The sequence below is a fragment of the Denticeps clupeoides genome, chromosome 13 (assembly GCF_900700375.1).
Source record: "Denticeps clupeoides chromosome 13, fDenClu1.1, whole genome shotgun sequence".
In the NCBI taxonomy this organism is placed as follows: Eukaryota; Metazoa; Chordata; class Actinopteri; order Clupeiformes; family Denticipitidae; genus Denticeps; species Denticeps clupeoides.
In genome coordinates, this window is record NC_041719.1 from 17,262,762 (window position 1) to 17,283,998 (window position 21,237).

Below are 21,237 nucleotides of genomic sequence, written 5' to 3' on the forward strand. Positions count from 1 at the left end.
TAATGGACTCAAAATACCTAACACATAAAAGCTCTGAGCAGCACTTAGGCTGGTCAAAGCACCATTTGTTCAGATCTCCTGCCTGACAGCACAGCAGTTACTTGTACTACAGCGGTTTCACCATAAAAAATAGTGCTAGTGGATTTTTTAAAAATGAAAGAAAAATGCATTATACCATCACAATATGAACAATTTTGTACCTCCAATAAGTGGAGATCATTAATATCACGTAATATTTTCATAGTTTTCAACACTCATGTACCAGTCCTTGAAGAAATCAGGAGAAACAACCACAGCATAAAAATGTTTTATTCAGGTTTTTCTTTCCAGTCTTTGACACTTCACTATGTTTTATTTACAATGTGTGTCTGGTTCTGATTCCCTGTTCCTGTTCCAATGCCACCAATCACCTTCATATTTCTATCAATAATCAGTTCCACAGTGGAAGAACCTCATCAAATGGATTTGGCATGGCACTTTGTTTTTCAGGAGTGAATCTTTTCTCCCTCATCATTGTTCTGTAGAATCGAATGAGCCGACCCTGCAACACCCTGAAATACCCAGACACTGCATCATTGCAAAAAATATACAACTCCCATTCACATAACCTGCTGTGCAGTCCTGTCAAATCCAGTCACAGCAATCTGTTTGCCTCTCTCTGCTCATTTTCTTTCCTGATATCTGGGGCATGATGTTTGGAAATAGGTCAGCCTATGTTCCGAAATACAATATTGTAGAATTTAATGTGTCATTATTCACTCTAATCTACTTCAGTCCCAAAAACAGAAACACATCTAAAGCCCTTCTTTCCTCTTCCCCTCATTGCAAAAGTGAATAATGATGCAGCAACAACAGCAAGGATGAACTTGAGAACAAACATAACAAAACTCGGGAGCTACTGGAGCACTGTAAATATTTTCCGGATGCACTGTATGTTGTTCCCTGCAGAAGCATCAATCATGGCAGAGTTTTATGGATGCCACTACACAGCCAACAACACTCTGCCTGCAGCTCCAACAACTGTTGTGTAGGCTGAGACAATAAAAAAAAATGCGTGGTACCTGTTGGTGGATCCATTGTAGCAGTAGTTAGGCAGGAAGTCGTAGTTGAGCTCCCAGAAGACATGCAGGGTGATCCTGCCATAGGGAGCCGAGACGTTGTGGTTGGCCTCGCGGAACATGGCATCAATGCTGTCCAGCGTCAGGAATTTGCTCAGGAGTTTGTGTGTCATGCGGTTAATTTCCAAAAGACCCTCCAACTCCTACAGAGAGTGGATGGATCATATAGTCAGTTGATAATTTGTGAACGACCACACACACACACACACACACACACACAGGCCTGTGGCCTAAGGCTGCATTAATGACTTCTGCTCTTAGGCACATTTCAAATCCTGTTTAAAGGTGAGATTTTATGGCCAAGCACACACTGGCACACAGCCAAACCCAGACTGACCGCATGCAGGATGAGACTCTTTCATCTACCCTGGAATGAATATTGAAATAGTTCACCTTCAAATGCCCCCACATCAAAACTTTTATAAATTACAAAAAATTCTACGTCTGCAGACCATACCAAAAATTCAATAAAATTTTCATCAACTAGACAGGGATGTGGACCCAAGTCAACCCCACACAGATAATAATAATTTAAAAGTGAATGTACAGTGCGTTTGAAGACATAAGTTGGACCGTGACCCAACCCCGCCCCACTTATGCAACAATGCATAAGCGAAAGTAAAGTGAAACTGAAGTGATTGTGAAACACTGCAGCAGGTGAACCTTTGTGGGGGTTGTCTGCCTCATATTGATGGGTCCTTAATTTTATTCCAAAAACATTACCTCAGCTTCAATCTCATCATACAAAAACTGCTTCTTAAACTTGGTCAGGGCATAGTGTGCGCTGTCCACCACTGCCCCCCAATTGCACAGCAATTCTCACCACCACTATAGTATCTCTACTCACCATGATGGAGGTGAGGTCCTCGGAGGTGAGGTCCTCGGAGGTGAGGTCCTTGGAATAATTTTATTCCAAAAACATTACCTCAGCTTCAATCTCATCATACAAAAACTGCTTCTTAAACTTGGTCAGGGCATAGTGTGCGCTGTCCACCACTGCCCCCCAATTGCACAGCAATTCTCACCACCACTATAGTATCTCTACTCACCATGATGGAGGTGAGGTCCTCGGAGGTGAGGTCCTCGGAGGTGAGGTCCTTGGAATAATTTTATTCCAAAAACATTACCTCAGCTTCAATCTCATCATACAAAAACTGCTTCTTAAACTTGGTCAGGGCATAGTGTGCGCTGTCCACCACTGCCCCCCAATTGCACAGCAATTCTCACCACCACTATAGTATCTCTACTCACCATGATGGAGGTGAGGTCCTCGCTCTCAAAACGATTGATGGCCAACTCCAGGGACTTGTACAAAGCAGCAGACACCCTCTGTGTGATTAACCTGTTCAGATCAATGGAGCGGCCCAGGAGCTGTCAATCACAAACACACAGCCGGCACAGACAAGGGGGAAAAGGGACATGAAGTCTTGAGAACACCAGAAGAGTTGATGTGGAGAGTCAGACAGATCAATTTTTCATTAATACTTCAAACAGTTTGGCATACCAATCGATAATTATGAGGAGATTATTTGTGCTTTACAAGCAACTGTTTCCATAAGAAACCTGCATGATGGCTTTTTCCAGTTATCTGCAGTAAACCCTAAAGCGTGAGTACTGACTTATTTCATATGAAAATAAATATGAACATAAATATGATCAAAATCTAAATCAATGAACACTGTTGATTATGACATCATAATGAAATGACCTGCACCACCCTCACCTGAACGTGTCTTTGCTTCAGCAGAGTCTCGTAACGGTTCGAGGTGGGCCAGGGAATGTTAGCGCCTTGATTTTTACAATCTGCTCTGAGCCTCTTGTCCAGGAGAAGACTGGGAACAAAGCACAAAACCACTTTAGACCCACTGCCACTTCTGCACATTGTTGCACAAATAAAAGTTGAATTAAAAAAAGTGACAACACCTTCCAGCTAGGATTTTGTAGTAGGCAAATATCTGATCAGCGAGCTTGTACACAAACTGGTCAAAGCAGAGGTTGACCTGGTCCAAGTAAGAACATCATGTTAGTTTCCAGACAGACTAGAGACACTTGAGAAGAACTCAATGATTCTATATAAAAATATATAATAACATCAGGGACCATTCTAAAAACACTAAACCAGCACAGAACAACCACAGATCTAACCATCTATTACCACAGATGAGGTTCTGGTGAACCTTTGTGGGGGTTGTCTGCCTCATATTGATGGGTCCTTAATTTTATTCCAAAAACATTACCTCAGCTTCAATCTCATCATACAAAAACTGCTTCTTAAACTTGGTCAGGGCATAGTGTGCGCTGTCGTTGTAAAGGTCCAGAGGGTACAGCACATACCTGTGAAGCGACAGCATGTTTAGAACGCACTGAATCCAGTAGTCTGTGTGTGTATTAAAGCTGAAACCTGGCCCGAGGCAGACAAGAGTAAGAGTGAAACGGAATGTGTGTTTAAAAAAGCCAGAAGCTAGCCTCCGTTTCACCTCGTCGGCATCCATTTTCGCATCTCTCTTGCGATAAGTAAAAAGCATCAGCTGACGGCGGTGGCCAAGAATTGCAAATCATTTAATAAAACAAATTAACAGCATGCAAAACACAAAAAGGATAGGTACTATAGAACGAAAGTTCATGATCGGTTTGCTGACCAATCATTTACCCCGCGAGCTCGACCCGATCCTGACTAAAATTATATAAATTGAGCCCGAAACATTTGGCCAAGATATACAGCTCTATTGTGTCTGGGTGAGAATAGCACTACCACGCACTCCATCATGGAAGATTCCTTTGTCTCCAGGATGTGGTCAGTGAGGATCCAGGGCATGGACATCTCTATGGGGAACTGGATACGTCGGCCCATTGTGAGTTCCAGAAAAAACTCCCGGAACCAGAGCTGGGAGAGGTCACAGCACTGCTGCAGTGTTTCTATTGGATGGACACATATCCAACTGGTGTCAATATAAGTAGCACAAACCAATGTACACACATGTGAACCTGAGACCAATACAGAGTTGTTGTGAGATTTATTCATCATTGTTCTGTGGATCTGTAAACGTCTGTAAATGTGTGTGGTCGTGCTGACGTGCATCCTTGTGTCTTTACCACTGAAGTTGAGCAGGTGGGTGTAGAAGAAAGACTCGCGATGAAACTTCTCAATGTCCATTATGGTAGGGCCTTCCAGACCGCTGCGCAGCGTCTTCTTTGAGCCACTCTTGTCCGCAACCAATGACTCCAGCATAGTTCGGACCATATACAGCTACAGGAACAGACAAGAGGCATGAAAAAAAGAATAGAAGACAGACACACCAGTGGATAGGGTCTCATTTCAATTTCACAACCCCATTGCTGTAAAAATGCTGATGGTGGCAGCAGAAGAGAAAGAGGCTAAATGAATTAAAACACATACACAGCATTTTGGTAAAGGTTTATATTTTCAACACCATTAGTTATTTTTATTTTGTTATTTTTATGCTGAGTAATGGAGCAAATTGAGAACATGAAGTCAGTAGAACCTTGACATTAAAATTCAACTTTATAAGTACAAAAAGATACTGTCTTGTACTGATACAACACAAAACCAATTCAACACATCTGAGGGGTTAGGGGGTGGACAAGTGGCTTTTGTGATTCATGCTATAATAAAACTCAAATGAGAGTACATCAAAGGGAAGGAGAGAGGAGCATCTATTAAGCACCCAACATAACCAGTGGACTGTTTTAGGAGGAACATCAGTTTTCAGATCTGAAAATATTTCAGATCCGAGTCGATACGCTTCCTTTGAGGGGAAGATGCATTCAGGTTTACATACAGACTATAAACATGCCCTTGAAACATGTGACGCCAAACAGCCTGACTGTGAGCACAGAGGAGGATTTAATTTCTCATGCCACTGGTAAGAGGATAGAAACTCTGAGCATTTGAGATTATACCTCAGATTCAGTAATGCTGAAAACATGTTCACATAGTAATTGCACTGGTAAAAACATGCAGCAAATTGAATATGATAGAAAATACATTTTTTAAATATTTGTGAACTGTATATTAAAGGCGCATTAGTAATCATTCTCTGTCTCTGCTGTTGATTAAGTGACCTGATTATTCAGTTGATTGTTAGATATAATAGTGGCGAGGGCAAAGACAGTGGCACAATTTTTTTAAAAGAAACCAGCACACTAGCCACTATTCAGTGGAGTTCAGATTCTCTAAGAGGCCCAAGTACCTGAGTGCTTGAGGGACCCACAGCACGACGTGGTACTTTGATGTCAAAGCCACCTTTAGGGTCCTTCTCCCCACGTAGGGCGGGGTCATTGTGGGGCTCACGTCCAGTCTCCCAATCACAGATTGTTTTTCGTATGGCTTGAAGTACACTTAAAAGTAAAGGATAAACACACACTTTGAATGCTCCCCATTCACACTTCAACTATAGAGTCATATTCAAATCTAAACAAGGCACAGATTCATAATTCATAATGCATAATAATGTCAAGATGCATCAGAAATGTGTTGCTATGGATGCAAAATCTTCAATAGATAGCAGACTGGAAATGCCATGGAAAACAAATTATTATTGAATTACTTAATTGTTTATATGTCAAGACATAATTTGTCACGTGGGACTGTCTCACTCTAAAATCTTGGGGTAATATGTGGGTCTACATGGCACGCCATACCTCTGAATTACGTTCTTCTTTTTCTTGATGGCCTGGCGCAGTGGGTCCCGCAGTGTGACTTGAGCAAAGTCCTGCAGTGCGGAGTAGATGGTGTGTCGGATGGCGTGGTTGAACACACTCTCCATCCGACCCATCAACACCTGTAGACCCTTGATCATAGCCATTACCTGAAAATTGAACACAGAACAGTTAAAAGAACTAATTATTTACACCACCATGTTTGTAATAATTTAAATATTGTTTTTACATATAAAATGTATTTTAGGCTTAGCTTTAAACATTGTTCATTATGGTTTAATTATTTTATTTTTATGACAAATGCCCCACCCCTAGTGCAGTGTTCATAAAGTCATGCCAAACAGCATCCACATACTGACCTCTACGAGGGCAAACTTCTCCTCACTGGTGTAGTTGTATCTTGTGGCTCTTTCATATTCCTCAGCATTGTCAGGACACTCTTTATTGGAATACTTGTCCGTGGGGTGCACCAGTTTCCAGGAATACTGTACAAAATGATTTTAATAAGCAGCGACAATCAATTGTTATAAAAAAGGGCTGAACTGAAATGATCACATAACTATTCAAATATAATTTGGTCTGAGAAAGGTTCATCACTCTGGGGAAAGCAGGAGTGAAAAAGAGTATTTGCTCATCACATCAAAAGTAATTAGGATTTTCTTACTAATTACTCATGTCACTTGTTTCAAGAGAGAATCTGTCCAGGAAATAATGCTCATTTTAAAAATGGATAGTACCATTTTATCTTTCATGTTGAGTGATGTTACACCTCATACACTCTGCAACAATGATGCACACGGAACTGTGCTCAAAATAACCAAATGTAAGATTTTTAGGGTCAAAAAGTTAGGTGCTTTATTAATGACAAAATGTCCTTCCTTATGTAGCGACGTGGTGGCAGAAGTATGAAACAATTACAAAGTTAATGCCATTTTCCAATTTCACTTGCCTTAGTGAGTGTTCAGACTAAAGTGTTTTTCTAAATGATCTCAGCCTCGCACGCGAATTCAGCAAAGCGATTGGTCAGTTTTTTTCTACTTCTCAGCTCTAACCCAGACACAGAGTGCCGTATACTTAATTAAAGCTTCATGTTAGAAGTTTTTTTACGAATGGAGAGTGACCCGGCAGTGACACTCACCACCTCCATGACATGAGCGCTCCACTGAGACAGGAGTTGCAGCCCCTGCTGGGACAGGTCAAACAGCTTCCTGTATTCAGCATCGGTCTTCTGGGCATCCTGTCGACCTGACCCTGTGACCACCTGCACAAAGAACGGGGGAAAGTGAGATTTCGGTTCATTTTGATTGTCTCCATGGCATCAGTCGGTGAACACTTTTGCGAAGCCTGCAGGATAATTTTTTTTTTCCCCCCAATGTCATACCCAGAAAAGCGAATTCCTTTCAGCCACACTGAGCGATACATACATTTCTGTATTGTGATTATGAACAGTCCTCAATATGAGTGGTCTGCAGCTACACAGCCCCACACACAACAAACTGAAGCACTGAAACTTTTTTTCCAGCAGTAGAATTGCAAGGTTTTCTTATTCAAATCTATTTCATTGGCCCACTGGCATCAATGGGCCTTGGCAGCCTTGGTAGTCCTTTCTTTGATCACTCTTGTGTGTCTGTCTCTCTCTCTCTCTCTCTCTCTCACACACACACACACCTACCTTGCTGCACAACAAATCCCCACAGCATGTCACATTTGCAGATCCCAACGTCGGCTTCACTACTGACAGAACATCAGGGTCTCAAAAGCAGCCCCTGACGTAAACAGTTTATCATATAAATGCTGTCTATGTTTTCCTACTCAACATTTACATATTGACGAAATCAGAATTTTCAGACCCATGTGTATCACTCGAACCTGATAATGAAAGACCCTGCAACTCTGGCAAATCCTATTCTGACTTAATCACCTTGGCCCCTTGGCAAGTTCTTGCAAATGTTAAAATTCCATCAGGCAGCTCTGAATATTCACCCACTGCTAACAAGTATCTTGTCAATGGAGGGTGACACACACTCAATGCAAAGAGCAGAAACCTCCATTAGAGGTTGCGTTCTCAGAGTCTGTCAGACTCTCATTAAAAATTAATTGGGACATTTGGCTTTGTAAAAAAAAAAAAAAAAAGCCCACAATTGCAATAATTGCATCCGTTCCACATGCAAGGCTACAGTTTGGTGCCCAATCAGGAATGAATTTAGAAGGGACATTCTGGCCATCAGTCCAACATGACAGCGTGTTCACAGAGCAAACAAAAAAGCAAACCCGAATTCCTTTGGATGCGGGCTAGTGAGGCACATCCCATCTCAACAAAAGAGTGATGTGAGGTAGCTACCAGGAAAGCAGGTGAGGGTTACAAATAATAACCATCAGAAGACCCCCACAATTATGATATTATTCATTGACATAATTGATTAATGATTTCAATGAAGCACCTTAATTACAGTCATCAGCACAGACCAGTATATACACCACATGGCCAAATGTATGTACACCTGACATTCTAATAAAGATTTACAAATTTGCTCCATCCAGAGATATAAAGATACACACATGCTCTATCCAAATATAACCCTTCACTAGGGCCAAGCGAAAATCCCGAGACAGCCCACAGTGTCAAGCATCCTCCATCAGACACACGTAGTTAAGCACAATTCAAAATTTCCTTTCTAGCCTTTCATGAAAGCCTATTTCTTCTTGGAAATCAAGCTGAAGACAAACTGCTCAGCATTTAGCAATTTATTCCATTGTGCCACTCTTAGGAGCCTAAAGACATCTTTCGACGGTTTAATGTATGAGACTAAATAAACTAAACGAAGTCCGTTTTTTTTCCCCTGTGTACCTCACTGTTGCTGTAGCGCGCCAGCTCCGAGATGAAGCGCATGTGGTCGTCACGGATCTGGATCATCTGCTCGCAGATATTGTACTGAGGGCTGCTGCCTGTGGAGGTGCAAGACCACCTGGGGGGAGATGGGGAAAGAGGTGGGGCGAATGTCAGGCAAGAGCGGAAGAAATGAAGTGAAATAACATTGGTGACTTCTTGAAAACCAACCTGGACTTGTTCTCTTCGTAGTGAGCACTGGTCTTGATGTACCTGGACAGCTCTATTTGCATGTCACCAAACAATGGCACCACTTGGAGTTGCTGTATTGGGTACAGTCATACATGGGGATTCAGGTTTAAGCTACAATGACAATATCCATAATCAATATCAGTGGCGGTCCGAGGCAAATGGAAGGGGGAACAGTTTCTTTTCACCATGAAGTGAAACCTTTTATACTGCACATATAACATGAAATTCTCTGCACATTTATATTTACGCTGTCCTAAATGTTTGCACATCAGGCCGGGTTGTGCATTCTTTGAACGTCTCTTCTACTGGAATACAGTACTGGTCAAAATATAGCGTTTTGCTATATTTTGCACAGAATGTTGTCTTGTCTCCTTTAATTGTATTATTCCTGTTTGCCGTTCTTGTCCAATTTTGTTCTGTTCTTCTCTTGCACACACACACCTTGAAAAACTTGTCAATCTTCGCAAGGTTGATTCTCTTCTTAGCATCAAGTTTGTAGATGTTACTATTGGTCCCATCCATCAGATACAAGCCAAAGCCCATAACCTAGATAAGAGATGCACAGACATAAAGCATTTTTACGAGGTTTGAATGAATACGGTCTGTAATACAGATCAAGTTAATCCATAATAATTGTTTGATTTTTGAATATAAAAAAAACATTATTTGCAATACATTTCTATTAAGACTCTTCTTTTACATGGTACTTTCTCAGTAATAACTCTCCATAGTTATTTAGTATGTAAGTATTGCATTTATTATACACTTCTTTTATGTTGTGCCACAACCCTGTTGTAGATTAAGTGGTTACACGTAGTGAGTGAGTTAGTTTTAAAAAAAGTTTTTTATACCAAATACACAGAAAATATCATATTTTTAGCATATACATCTGAAATAAATGGGCATATGGTTTGATATGCTAAAAATAGGATATTTTCATCTATATGATAAATTTCTCATATATGCTCTTCACAAATTGCTGCTATGATTGTTATGAAGAATTATGAAGAACTCCACCTAAAATCCTTCCGAAATTGCAAAATAAATATAGTCTTTTCACAGCCATGATGAGCAGCTTACTTTAAGCAGCATGTGCTTCTCACTGGGTGTCAGGTACATTTTGTTCTCATAATAGTCCACACACAGGTTCACAATGTCTGCCAGGAGCTCATCATATCCGTTAATAACCTCCAGCTGCTGCTGCAGAGACTGAGGAACAGAAGAAGAAATGAACAAAACATGATGAAGTGTGGGTGAAATGTTACTGTGGTTTTTTTTTTTGTTTTTGAAGGCTGCACCTGGGTGATTTTGTTGTGGTTGGCCAGGAACATGGACAGATTCTGGGACTCCTGAATTGATGATGGCTCGGACATTTTCCTCAGGAACTGTGCAGCTCTGAACAAGAGAGATCACAAAACAAATACACCAATTCTAACATGCAATGGAAGCGAGAAGGACAGCATGATAATAAAGGAGATTTCATGACTTTGTGGTAAATGAGTGGTACAGGGGGTAGCAGCCTAGTAAGTAAGGCATTCACCTATGAACCAGAAGTCCAGAAAGACCCAGGTTCAAACCCCACTTACTACCCCTGTGACCCTGAGTGTCTCCAGGGGGACTGTCCCTGTATCTAATGACTAAGTCACTCTGGATAAATCCTGTAACTGTAACTCAAGATAATTCTGCAGAGTTAATTCTTCAGTATTTTGACTTGGACAGGGAACAAAGCTCCGTTCCTCATTCAGCATGTGACAAGACGTGGAGACGTATGAGAGAGTCTTTAAGGTTTTAAACTCTCGAAAACTTGAAAAACCTAAACCTCCCAGATATAAATAATTCATTTTGGTGGTAAACTCGGCAGTTCACATCCCATCTGTGCTCTGTACATGTAACATTTGAAGAAATTTCCTTCTTTACTTTCAGTTCACACAGTTGTGAATTTTGGAGGACAGAATGTAAGGATGTACAAGAGGGTAGACTGGTCTACTGCCAGGACAGGACTCCCAGCCACAGACTAATGTTTTCATCAGATGGCAAAATACTTCGCAATGACCCTCAACTACAAAAACTGAGATCTGTAGTTAAAAGATTTTACATTACAGTCTAATCGAGTCCTGCAGATCTGACTGATCAGACTTGGATCACCATGGCCATACAGAGCAAAACTATTAAAAGCAAAGGCGCACACATCAGACTGGTATCCCAAAAATGTGCACCGAGGTGTCAACAAGCCCTCAGGTACATGTCCCCTCATGTTGAGAGGCAGAACTGTGGTCCCATGGCACCTTTTTCCACATAGTCGAATATTATAATGTCACAGTGGTTCTTTTCTTTCTTCTCTATCAGAAAGCAGTGGCAACCAAATCATCCAATCCACACTAATAATCCCCGCACTCCAACACACCCACAATCCAAAGTATCAAACCCCGGAAAACGGATGATATGAAGCATTTATTGCTGAAGATGGATCATGCCATCTAGTGTTCAGCAAAGCTATTGTGTGGGACACAAGCAAACACACAGTAATATGGAAAAATGGGAACCGTTAAAATCAGATGTGAACCAGACAACCACTAATCTTTTAAATTCTCATGAAATTACGCAATTAAAAAACGGCCTAATGAACCGCTAAACGTAACACATCTGTTTCTGCATCAGTGTGTGAAATGTGTGTGAGATTAAAGTACCGCTTGTAGGCAGAGTGGTCGTTCTTAACGCTGCACTTCATGTTCTTCAGCTCGTCCAGCACAGCAAACATGTTGATGAACTTGCCAAGCGTCAGCAGGTATGCCTCCGACACAAAGTCCTTCCTCCTCTCAGCATGACACAGACGTCTCACCTCCCCACAGAAACGATCAATGGCCGTACGCTGAGGGGAAGAATGGAGATCTCATTCAGACAACTGCTTTTCTTTTCTGTTACAGACAGCAGGTTCTCAGGAGCTACCTGGAAGTACATGAAGTTCATCAGCTTGATAACCTCAGGCTCTAACACTTCCACTGTCTTCTCGTAGATTTCCACTCTGTTAGGCTGTTCATTGCACTTCACCTACGTCAGAAATAATAAAAAATTTTGGACTGGTAAGAATAGGAAGAACAACTTCATTGCAGGGGTGACAATGAATGCACAAAATCTTCACAAAAAAGTAAAACCACTATGTGATATATGAACAGACATGAAATTTTCACTTTGTGAGATTATTTAACATTAATACGAGTTCTTCCACTCTGTTTTGGTCCTGCAGTGGCTAGAAATGGAGATAGGAGTAAATAGTGCTTAGGTCATTCTGCTTTGCCAGATCTGGAATTTAGCCTTTTAGGTTGTCTTTTTTTCTGGAAAAACGTTGACACGATTTCCTGTCTGCGCCAAACATTGTGGTTGGTGAATGGGGTTGATGGTGTCATTTCAGTATAGGCAGTGGTTGGCTTAGTGGGTAAGGAGGCTGACCTGTATTCATAAGGTTGTCGGTTCAAATCCAGAACCGCCAAAGTCCCCACACTCTGCTCCATCAACACTTTCACTCCAATTTCCCCACAACAACCTCTATAGGCCGTCCCACCTCTCTCCTGCTCTTTAGCTTTTAAAGCTACAGACACAAAAATGGTGCCTCATGGGGAAGCCTCATTGTGGGACTGGATAAAAGTGGCTGTAATTCTGCACTAAGGCTGAATTTTGGAAAGAGACTTCGTAATAGTGGGCCTATATAAAGGCAAAAAAAATGCACAAGGAATTTAAAAGACTAAGGATTGAGCTTATAGAAAAGTCATATTGTAGTTTGTTACACTGTAATTATTTACATATCAAATTATAGTACATTAGCCCTGGTCCTCGTAAAGTGACGTATAAGGTAGTTTTACCTGTGGGATGGCCCTGGAGCAGCTCCTCCATGTGTAAAGCATCACAGCGTACTCCTGGCCCTCCTCCAGCATCTCATTCTAAACACACACACACACACACAAAGTCAGTTACAAGCTAGAGTGTAGAGTGTCCATCTACACCCACGATTCAACACTATCACAGTATATGGCCCACGATAATGATCAATTACATTCCTGACTACTCTGTGATGCTCAAAATACCATAAGAAAAAAAGTGATCACAATATATCTATAATTGAAGAAAAATAGAAATAATATAGTTTTAATATTCAAGGAGCACAACTTTATTTATCTTAAAGTGAAACTCTCAGTGTCCTTAATAATATTACTCCAACAAATGTATTCAAATAAAATAGACAAAAGGGCCACCAATTCATTTTATTGCAGTAACTCTACTGAAATTAAATAAATGAAAAGGACAATTACGCTGATTAAAGATATAAAGGTTCACATGAAATCCATCTACAACTTTAACATTCAGAAATGTGCATGGTTTTTGACAGGGTATGTCACACCTTGGCACAAACAGTTTAAGCATTTGGAAAAAACTAAAATTCCACCATGTTATGAGGATGAATGTGCTTGCCAATGAACCCAGTGATAGATTTTGGTAATATTCACAGCCATCTGGGATTTACAGCAGATGTCATGCCTGATTTGTGTGTAAGACATTTACTGGTTTCAGAATGGCTATGCATTTATATTTTCATTAGACATTAATTGCAGATTGCATCTTTTTTGTTCCATCAGTATTAAATACAAAAGTGTGACCACAGCTTATATTTACAAGATGAGGGAGCATCCCACTCGTATCGGCATCTCTTCACATCTTTTCCCCACAAGCACAAAACGCAATTCCACAAAAATAGTAAACACCCCCACAAGGAGAGCAGACAAAATAATGAATAATTCTGTATGATAATTAAGAATCAAGACATAAAGAAAAAAATTGATTATTTGTCTCACCTCTAACACACACATAGTATATTACTACTTTTTTCTCACACACATATGCAACATGGCATTACACACAAACAGACATGGCATCTTCTCTGAGTGTGATGAGGTGTGTTGTCTGCCATTAAAAGGCCCCATTTGACGGAAGCCTGGCTGCTCCTGGTGGATAATTATCCTGCTCTAACAGCACAGAGCAGCTCTATTCCGTAACAGTAGCCATCTAAACAGACCATTTGTCACATGGTCATTCACAAAACCCCCTGGGCTTGAATGGGGTACAAGGCAGACCGCCCACAGCCCGCCTGAGCCAGGAAGCTATTCTTCCTTTGAAAAGGCCTACTGCAGGCTGCTTGCGGTCCTGTTGTGCTTCACTTCCGCAGGTCAAGGACGGGCTTTGATAGACTTCAGGCTTCAGGGGGAATGAATGAAAAGACCCAGTATTTGATGGACTGTCCTTGAAAAAAAGGGAGAGAGAGGGAGCAGGTCTTACCATGTTAGAGTGGACAGTGGCTTGTTCGATGTACCGAGCGATTCCTGTTACAAAGGCATTGCGGTCCTCAAAGTTGGTGTTGAAGTTGGGCTACATGCAGGAAACATTATCACAGTCATTCATTTCAAGTTGATGAAAATGTCATTCATTTCTAAATGTAAGTGAAATTACAGTGAAGTAACATTAGAACTAAATCTAAATCTGAACTAAACACATTCACATGTACACATGCATAGTTTCATCAATGAAGTAAATTAAACACAATGTAAATTTCTCATGAATTAGCAATAACCAAATCCTGTATCGCTAGATCAGGATAAGCTTCACAATAAAAGAGAACCCATACTTTATATGGGTTATGAATCATAGGAAGATGTAATGCAATAGATTTTCCAGTAAAATGGTATTTTGGTAACATAACAGATCTCAAAGAATAAATTCCGAAACCGTGTAAAATGAAATAATGTGGAATAAGCTCTACACTTGACTTGACAGATACATGGCAGAAGGACCAGGGCCAGAATAAGGTCCTGGGGTCGGGTCTTACCTGGTATATGATTGAGGAGGGCAAGGGCTCGATGCAGGGTTGCTGGTCTGGGAGCGGCAGCTCCTCCAGGAGGTCCACATTGGAGAGTGCATCCTCCAAAGTCACTGCAGACGTCATGATCCTAAAGTACAGCAAACGAAATTAAAATCACAAACTACAGAAAATGAATATACAAACCACTGATAACACAAACTACAGATCCCATAATGCAGGGTCATAATAATAGATATATATATAAAGTGATCACGCGGGATGTGACATTACACATTTACATGTTACTTTCACATTAAACACAAATTCTAAAGCAAAACAACAAAGTGGCATTTCAATATTTTGTTCCTATTCCTTCATTAGGGCCCTATAATTTTTGCGATGCTGAAAACACGGACAGGATCGAATCCCCTATAAAACTCAGAATTATGTATAGCGAAGAGGCTGTCAGTGCAGAATCCAGACCACTTGCCCAATCAGTATGCAAGCGAGCACCATGTATTTATTTATTTATTTATTTTCCAGGTCTCCCCAATGTTCATTTATGTGACATGTTTTTTACGTTGAGGTCAAGCGTAAAGCACTTTTATTTTACAAAAAGAAGAATGTGCAATGTTGTGAAATAGTTCTTTGCATGAAATGCACATATTATCTACATGTAAATGCTTTACAAAAGTAAAGAGTAAATGCCTGAGGACTTTGTTGAACAGTGATTTATCATATTCCAAGTTATTTTTCCCAACCATAATAAAACTGATTTCATAGGGCCCTACTTTATAGCTTTTCTGGTCCTGATAACTGGCCTTGGTGGCCTTCAGTACAAACACGCCTGCTGACAGTGTGGCACATTATGACCAGAGTACCATTCTCCTTAGAGGCTTCAGGCACCATCCTTAAAATCTGTCAGATCTCGCTTAGAAGGCATTTCATGAACAGAAAATTAAATTCTTCTTTTATCTGTGCTGCATCTCACAGCAAACACTGACAAAGGGCACTACTGGTTTCCAAAGCCACTGCTTGGATCAAAACAAGCCAAAAAAAAAAAAGAGAGAGATCAAACACCAACCCACTGGCCACTGTAGAGACAAAGAATGGAGCAAAAAGGCCATCAGAGCTCTGTGTAGACCGGCTGGGGACAGAGACAACCTTTTCGTGGACGCAGTGGGATAGAAGAGGGGTGTCTAAACTTCCTTCGCTTCTGTTGTTTCCTGGCTGTTGGAGTAAGATGCGAGAGTAATTTACTGACAAACCTAATTCTTTTAATTAGGAGTAAGTTCAGATAGCAAAATACGCTATGCTGTCCAACAAAACATTTTACGTTTTAATTCAGCGCATCTCCATTAAATCTTATTATTGCATTTAACATTGCTGTTTTTTTTACAGCCTTTTGACTGCCAGTCCGTCGCTACACAGCATTGTGAAACGCAGACAGACAGACTTGTGAGGCAACAGCTCAAAAAGTGCTAACAAACGTTCTGAATAAAAGGAACATGGGACAGAGGCTGTGAAAAGTGAAAGAAGGAAACATTTAAAAATGTACAGTGATGGCGTGCATCGTCAAAGAAATAATCATTTAAAGAAACTAGAAACGTGCATGATTGGTGACTCTGCATTCCGTCATAAAACACCAGGATTACAAAAAATGAGTAATAAGTGAATATAAAGGAACGTTCAGTAAAGGTCAGGACTGCGTCTTCATCAGCAGTCATCTAAAAACAGGAAGTCCGTTCAGTTCCTCTTCAACAACACGGTGCAGCCACACATCACCCAGCAAGTCTACGGCACGCGGCCCGTCATAATGAATATTTTCATATGACATCATGTCGGAAGCTCTGAGCTTGGTCGGTGTGAGAGACGGAGGCACGCCGCTCTCACACAGCTGCCCTCTGGTGAGCAATGCATGATGGGAGAGTGTGGAAGGAAGGCATCTGTTCCTTCAGGCTTACAGGTTCGGTCATGTTTCCTGCACCCTACACAGAGGTGAAGCAACCTTCGCGAAGCAGCCTTTCGGCTCGCACAGGAGGAGTCAAAGAGCATGAAAATTAAACATTTAATTTTCTGGCCAATCAAAACACACCAGAACTCGACATAAAGGGATGAATGTAGGGCTAATAAAAGGGAGGTTCCCTAATGCGGCATAATTTTCAGAAATGAGACAAGAAATAACTAATTACCAGCCCCTTCAGGTTTGTGTCTAACAATTTCCAAAAGCTGCCGCCACTGGATATTTAAAATGACACTTAAATTCCCAACACTGAGTTTCCCTCCTCAATATCCACTACAGGCACCCCGATAGGCCCATTACTACTATTACCACAGTAGTATACTATACCACTATATTACTTTTTTATATATAGTGCAGCCTACATGCACACCACACCAGCAAAATGATTTTTATCTACTATGGACATGATTCCCAGCGTTCATTATCCCAGTGTGCCATCTAATAATAAATAGTCCTGGATGAAGAATGCACTGTTCAGAGCACAGGATGGTAAGGTGATGAAGGCCTCACATGCATATTTAATGAACATAATGAAATGTGAACCACAGCTGACTGACACAGAATGACACCAGCATTTTATGAATAACCAAAATAACCATAACAGCTGGTGATAATAACATGCATGTGACCATTTCAACAAAAGGGAACAGCGCAGAGTTAATTCCCGGCCCGGGTGTGACAGCAGACGATTGGGTTTGAGGTACTCTTCATCCATGTTGCTAAAGTGGGAAACAAACCCGCCTATGAACCAGAAGACCCAGGTTCAAACCCCGCTTACTATCATCATGTCCCTGAGCAAGACACTTAACACTGAGGGTCTCCGGGGGGGACTGTCCCTGTAACTACTGATTGTAAGTCGCTCTGGATAAGGGCGTCTGGTAAATGCTGTAAATGTAGAGAAAGGGAGAACAACGATGGGAAAGGAGGCGGGGAATATCACGATATATTGTGTACATATTGTACATATTCACTGAGAATGTAAAATCAGAGCTGACATACAATGTGATCAGTCTGTCATGTTTTGCGATTTTTAGTGCACCCTAGTCGGTCCAAGGGGTTTGGGGCAAACATTCCCAACGCCCCAGGAGTGGCCCCAAAGTGCCAGAAAATATTTTGGGAACTAAATATAAAGGCCGTTTTTTGTCCACTCTGTTACAACACGAGGGTGACGAATTCACATTGGACACAGTCTATGCACGAGGTTTTATTGATCTGCACGCCATTAGCACTTCTTTCTACAAGAAAATTACCTTCAATGCTAATCTCTTACGATTGTGAATGAAGCTAAAACCGAAAAAGAAAAACCACCTATAACAAAATCACTCATGACAAGATTTTCACTACAGAGTCACTGGAATTGTTTAATTATTCTACCAGGCAAAATTCACACACCGACTCATTTATGGGGTGTAGCATTTTTCCAAAGTGAAGACACGGGACTGAAATGAGACGTGGGGTTACGCACCGAACAAAAAAAGCGGGGAGCAATTGCTGTGATGGCCTCATTATACTGAACACATTCTTCACTCGTATCAATCAGCGTCTCGAGATGCCATTGGATGAAAGTTGGTGCATTTACGGCACATAAAATCTCAAATCTGACATAGTAGTCTGTGGTATACACACAACTGGTGCCAACACAGAGAGAATAAAGAGGAGCTTCTTCCCGCAGGCTGTCCGAGCTCTCAACAGCAACAGTACTTTCACTTTCACCTCCAATCACTCCGGACTCTTTTGCACAAAATCACTTTGCACTCTGCGCTTTTTACTTTACTGCTCTTTTTTTATGCCTCTTTTCTTTAAACGTTGTCTTTAACTCATTTGCACACCTTCACCCTACCATTTACATTTACATTTACAGCATTTACCAGACGCCCTTATCCAGAGCGACTTACAATCAGTATTTTGCAGGGACAGCCCCCCTGGAGCAACTCAGGGTTAAGTGTCTTGCTCAGTGACACAATGGTAGTAAGTGGGGTTTGAACCCGGGTCTTCTGGTTCATAGGCGAGTGTCTTACCCACTAGGGTACTACCACCCCTGAGCATAAAATATGTGTAACCTACCAGTTACACATATTTTATGTTAAAGACGTAAAAGTGTAATATTTGGTTATGTTTGCAATATTTGCATATTGGTTCATTGTATACTTGGAACATTTGCAATACTGTGGTCTGTAGTAGTCGCAAAAAGCATTTCACTGCATATCATACCGTGTATGACTATGTATGTGACAAATAAAATTTGAATTTGAACTGTTTGTGTAACCAACATAACTATTTTGTACAAAGCTTACTATATTTATAGCATTTGTTACATTAAAACATTAATTTCATGTACACTAATAAATTACAGTGTGGCCTCTACAATCTAACCTATCAATCAGCCATATAATTGATCTGAAAATTCCCCTTTCAAAGATCAATCCATCGACAGGTTCCAAGATGGTTTGAAGATAAACTAAATGCATTAATCAATGCATTACAGTGTAGTAGTTGTCTAATTCGCTAAAGAGATGCAGAAGGTATGGCTTCTTCAGCCACCATCTTCATACTCTTCACAGGTGAACGCGAGGTCTGCATCTTGCCTCATCAAACCCACAGGCCACACACTTCCCCCAAAATCACCCAGAAACCACCACACAGCACTTCACTGCTGGCTTCGCTGGGAACGTGTGCTCGGACCTGATGGCAGATCCGGGGGTGTGTGGCCGTTTAACGAGATTACCCCAGAAGACCAGCAGCAGAACTAATCCACAGGAATGTGGATGTTTGGGACCACTAGCACGGGCTCAACAGGAAACTCCATATCTCGTCTCAATCAGCGTTTCACGACTTGACTATTATTTTTTTTTTAGAATGCCCTTGTGCGCCTCCCTTTTCACACAAACACTGAATTGAGGGCAAAATGTCACACCTTTGCTTCTACTTTTGCACATTTGCTTCTTCTGACGGTGAGACTGATCGACAACTGCAAAACAAGAGCTGCCTCCCTTGATCACAACCTCCGAGCACACAGGCGACTGAAATATGAAATATGAACAATATGAAATATACAATTTTTTGCACAAATAATGAAATCAAAGTTGCTCTTTCGACATCAACAGCGTGGTGGAAGAGCGATTACAGCGGCCATAATCTGTTTGGGTGGTGGTAAGAGAACACAGCTAATTCCCGGCTACTGCAGGGTGTGCCTGTGGTGACTGACACACACACACACACACACACACACACACACACACACACACACACCTACAAAAGCCTGATCGCAGCTGTCAGTACCACACAGCACCGCCTGTTTCCACATCTCCAGGAAAAGACCCCCCTGCAGATGATCAGTCACGGCTTGTTACTCGGCCGTGGTCGCCGGTGCCGGACGCTCATCTCTCTACCGGAGAGACGGAGGGGGGGACGTCTGCCCACCTTGCCTGTGATTTGACCTGATCGCAGTTGAAGGGTGGTAGTAGCCTAGTGGGTTAGACACTCGCCTATGAACCAGAAGACCCAGGTTCAAACCCCACTTACTACCATCGTGTCCCTGAGCAAGACACTTAACCCTAAATTGCTCCGGGGGACTGTCCCTGTAACTACTGATTGTAAGTCGCTCTGGATAAGGGCGTCTGGTAAATACTGTAAATGTAATGTAAGCCTCCAGCAGAAAGTCGACGGGTTTTTATATTGTTAAACCATTGATTTCTTAATATTTGCAACTTCATGTATGAAACATCTGCAAACTCTGGGATTTAGAAACTAAAAATACATTCACTACCAACTACTCAAAAAAAAATAAAAATAAAAAATAACAAGAAAAACGTGATAAATAATGCTATTCTCAGACACGTAACACCAAGGCGGCTAGAAAGGGGAGCAGCAGTAAGTAAGTCGCAGGGTGCAGGTAACGCGGGGGTGGCGCCGCCCTCACACCCGAACTTCTCGCCGGGCCTCCGGGAACTTTACCGAGCGCGAATGTGGACTGAAGCCGCTCCGTTCTCGGCGTGGAGAGAAGGAGAAGAGGCCGCGTCGCGACAGCCGAGAGAGGAGGAAACACCCCGCGCCGGGGGGGAAAAAGTTACAGCGGAGTCCACGGGACTCGGACCCACCCGACTCTTCTCGACTCTTCCCAGGAACACGAACCGCACAAATCCGTCCGACGCCGCCGCTTTTTATCCGCATGGGACGCGGAAGCGGGTCTCCGTGGTTTCTCTCCAGACGCTGTCCGGGGGAACGTTTCTCGCGGCGCGGCCCTGCCTGCGGTCGACGGCGAGTTCGGCCTGGGAGTTCCTGTCTGACCGTAACCGGGAAACGCAACAGGAAACTCCGCTCCGCCGCCAGGGGGCGTCCGGGAATATGAAGGACAGAACCGGGCAGGGTAACGGAGAGAAGCAAGCAAGCAAGCGTCTCTGTTCAGCTTTTATTTTAACACCAATAAATAACATTTTTAATATATCGAATAACATTTCTAAAATGCATGTGCATGCATATTTCTTTTCTTTTT

The 21,237-nt window shown here is 41.8% G+C and overlaps 1 protein-coding gene across 1 annotated transcript in view; it reads right to left on the reverse strand.

The window, feature by feature from the left end:
- The window catches only part of cyfip1 (cytoplasmic FMR1 interacting protein 1), a 34,446-nt gene extending 13,394 nt beyond the window's left edge, over positions 1–21,052 (reverse strand). The window contains exons 1-22 of the mRNA XM_029000132.1: positions 20,843–21,052; positions 14,750–14,870; positions 14,203–14,292; positions 12,735–12,812; positions 11,824–11,925; positions 11,565–11,746; positions 10,176–10,272; positions 9,958–10,086; positions 9,319–9,423; positions 8,857–8,948; positions 8,647–8,764; positions 6,937–7,059; positions 6,158–6,283; positions 5,781–5,947; positions 5,330–5,477; positions 4,212–4,365; positions 3,878–4,034; positions 3,356–3,452; positions 3,042–3,118; positions 2,842–2,950; positions 2,370–2,489; positions 1,062–1,261 (exon numbers count right to left, since the gene is read on the reverse strand). Coding sequence (XP_028855965.1) covers positions 1,062–1,261; positions 2,370–2,489; positions 2,842–2,950; positions 3,042–3,118; positions 3,356–3,452; positions 3,878–4,034; positions 4,212–4,365; positions 5,330–5,477; positions 5,781–5,947; positions 6,158–6,283; positions 6,937–7,059; positions 8,647–8,764; positions 8,857–8,948; positions 9,319–9,423; positions 9,958–10,086; positions 10,176–10,272; positions 11,565–11,746; positions 11,824–11,925; positions 12,735–12,812; positions 14,203–14,292; positions 14,750–14,866 — 2,588 coding nt within the window. The 5' untranslated portion in view covers positions 14,867–14,870; positions 20,843–21,052. The remainder of the gene's footprint in view (positions 1–1,061; positions 1,262–2,369; positions 2,490–2,841; positions 2,951–3,041; positions 3,119–3,355; positions 3,453–3,877; positions 4,035–4,211; positions 4,366–5,329; positions 5,478–5,780; positions 5,948–6,157; positions 6,284–6,936; positions 7,060–8,646; positions 8,765–8,856; positions 8,949–9,318; positions 9,424–9,957; positions 10,087–10,175; positions 10,273–11,564; positions 11,747–11,823; positions 11,926–12,734; positions 12,813–14,202; positions 14,293–14,749; positions 14,871–20,842) is intronic.
- Between the last annotated feature and the right edge of the window lie 185 nt (positions 21,053–21,237).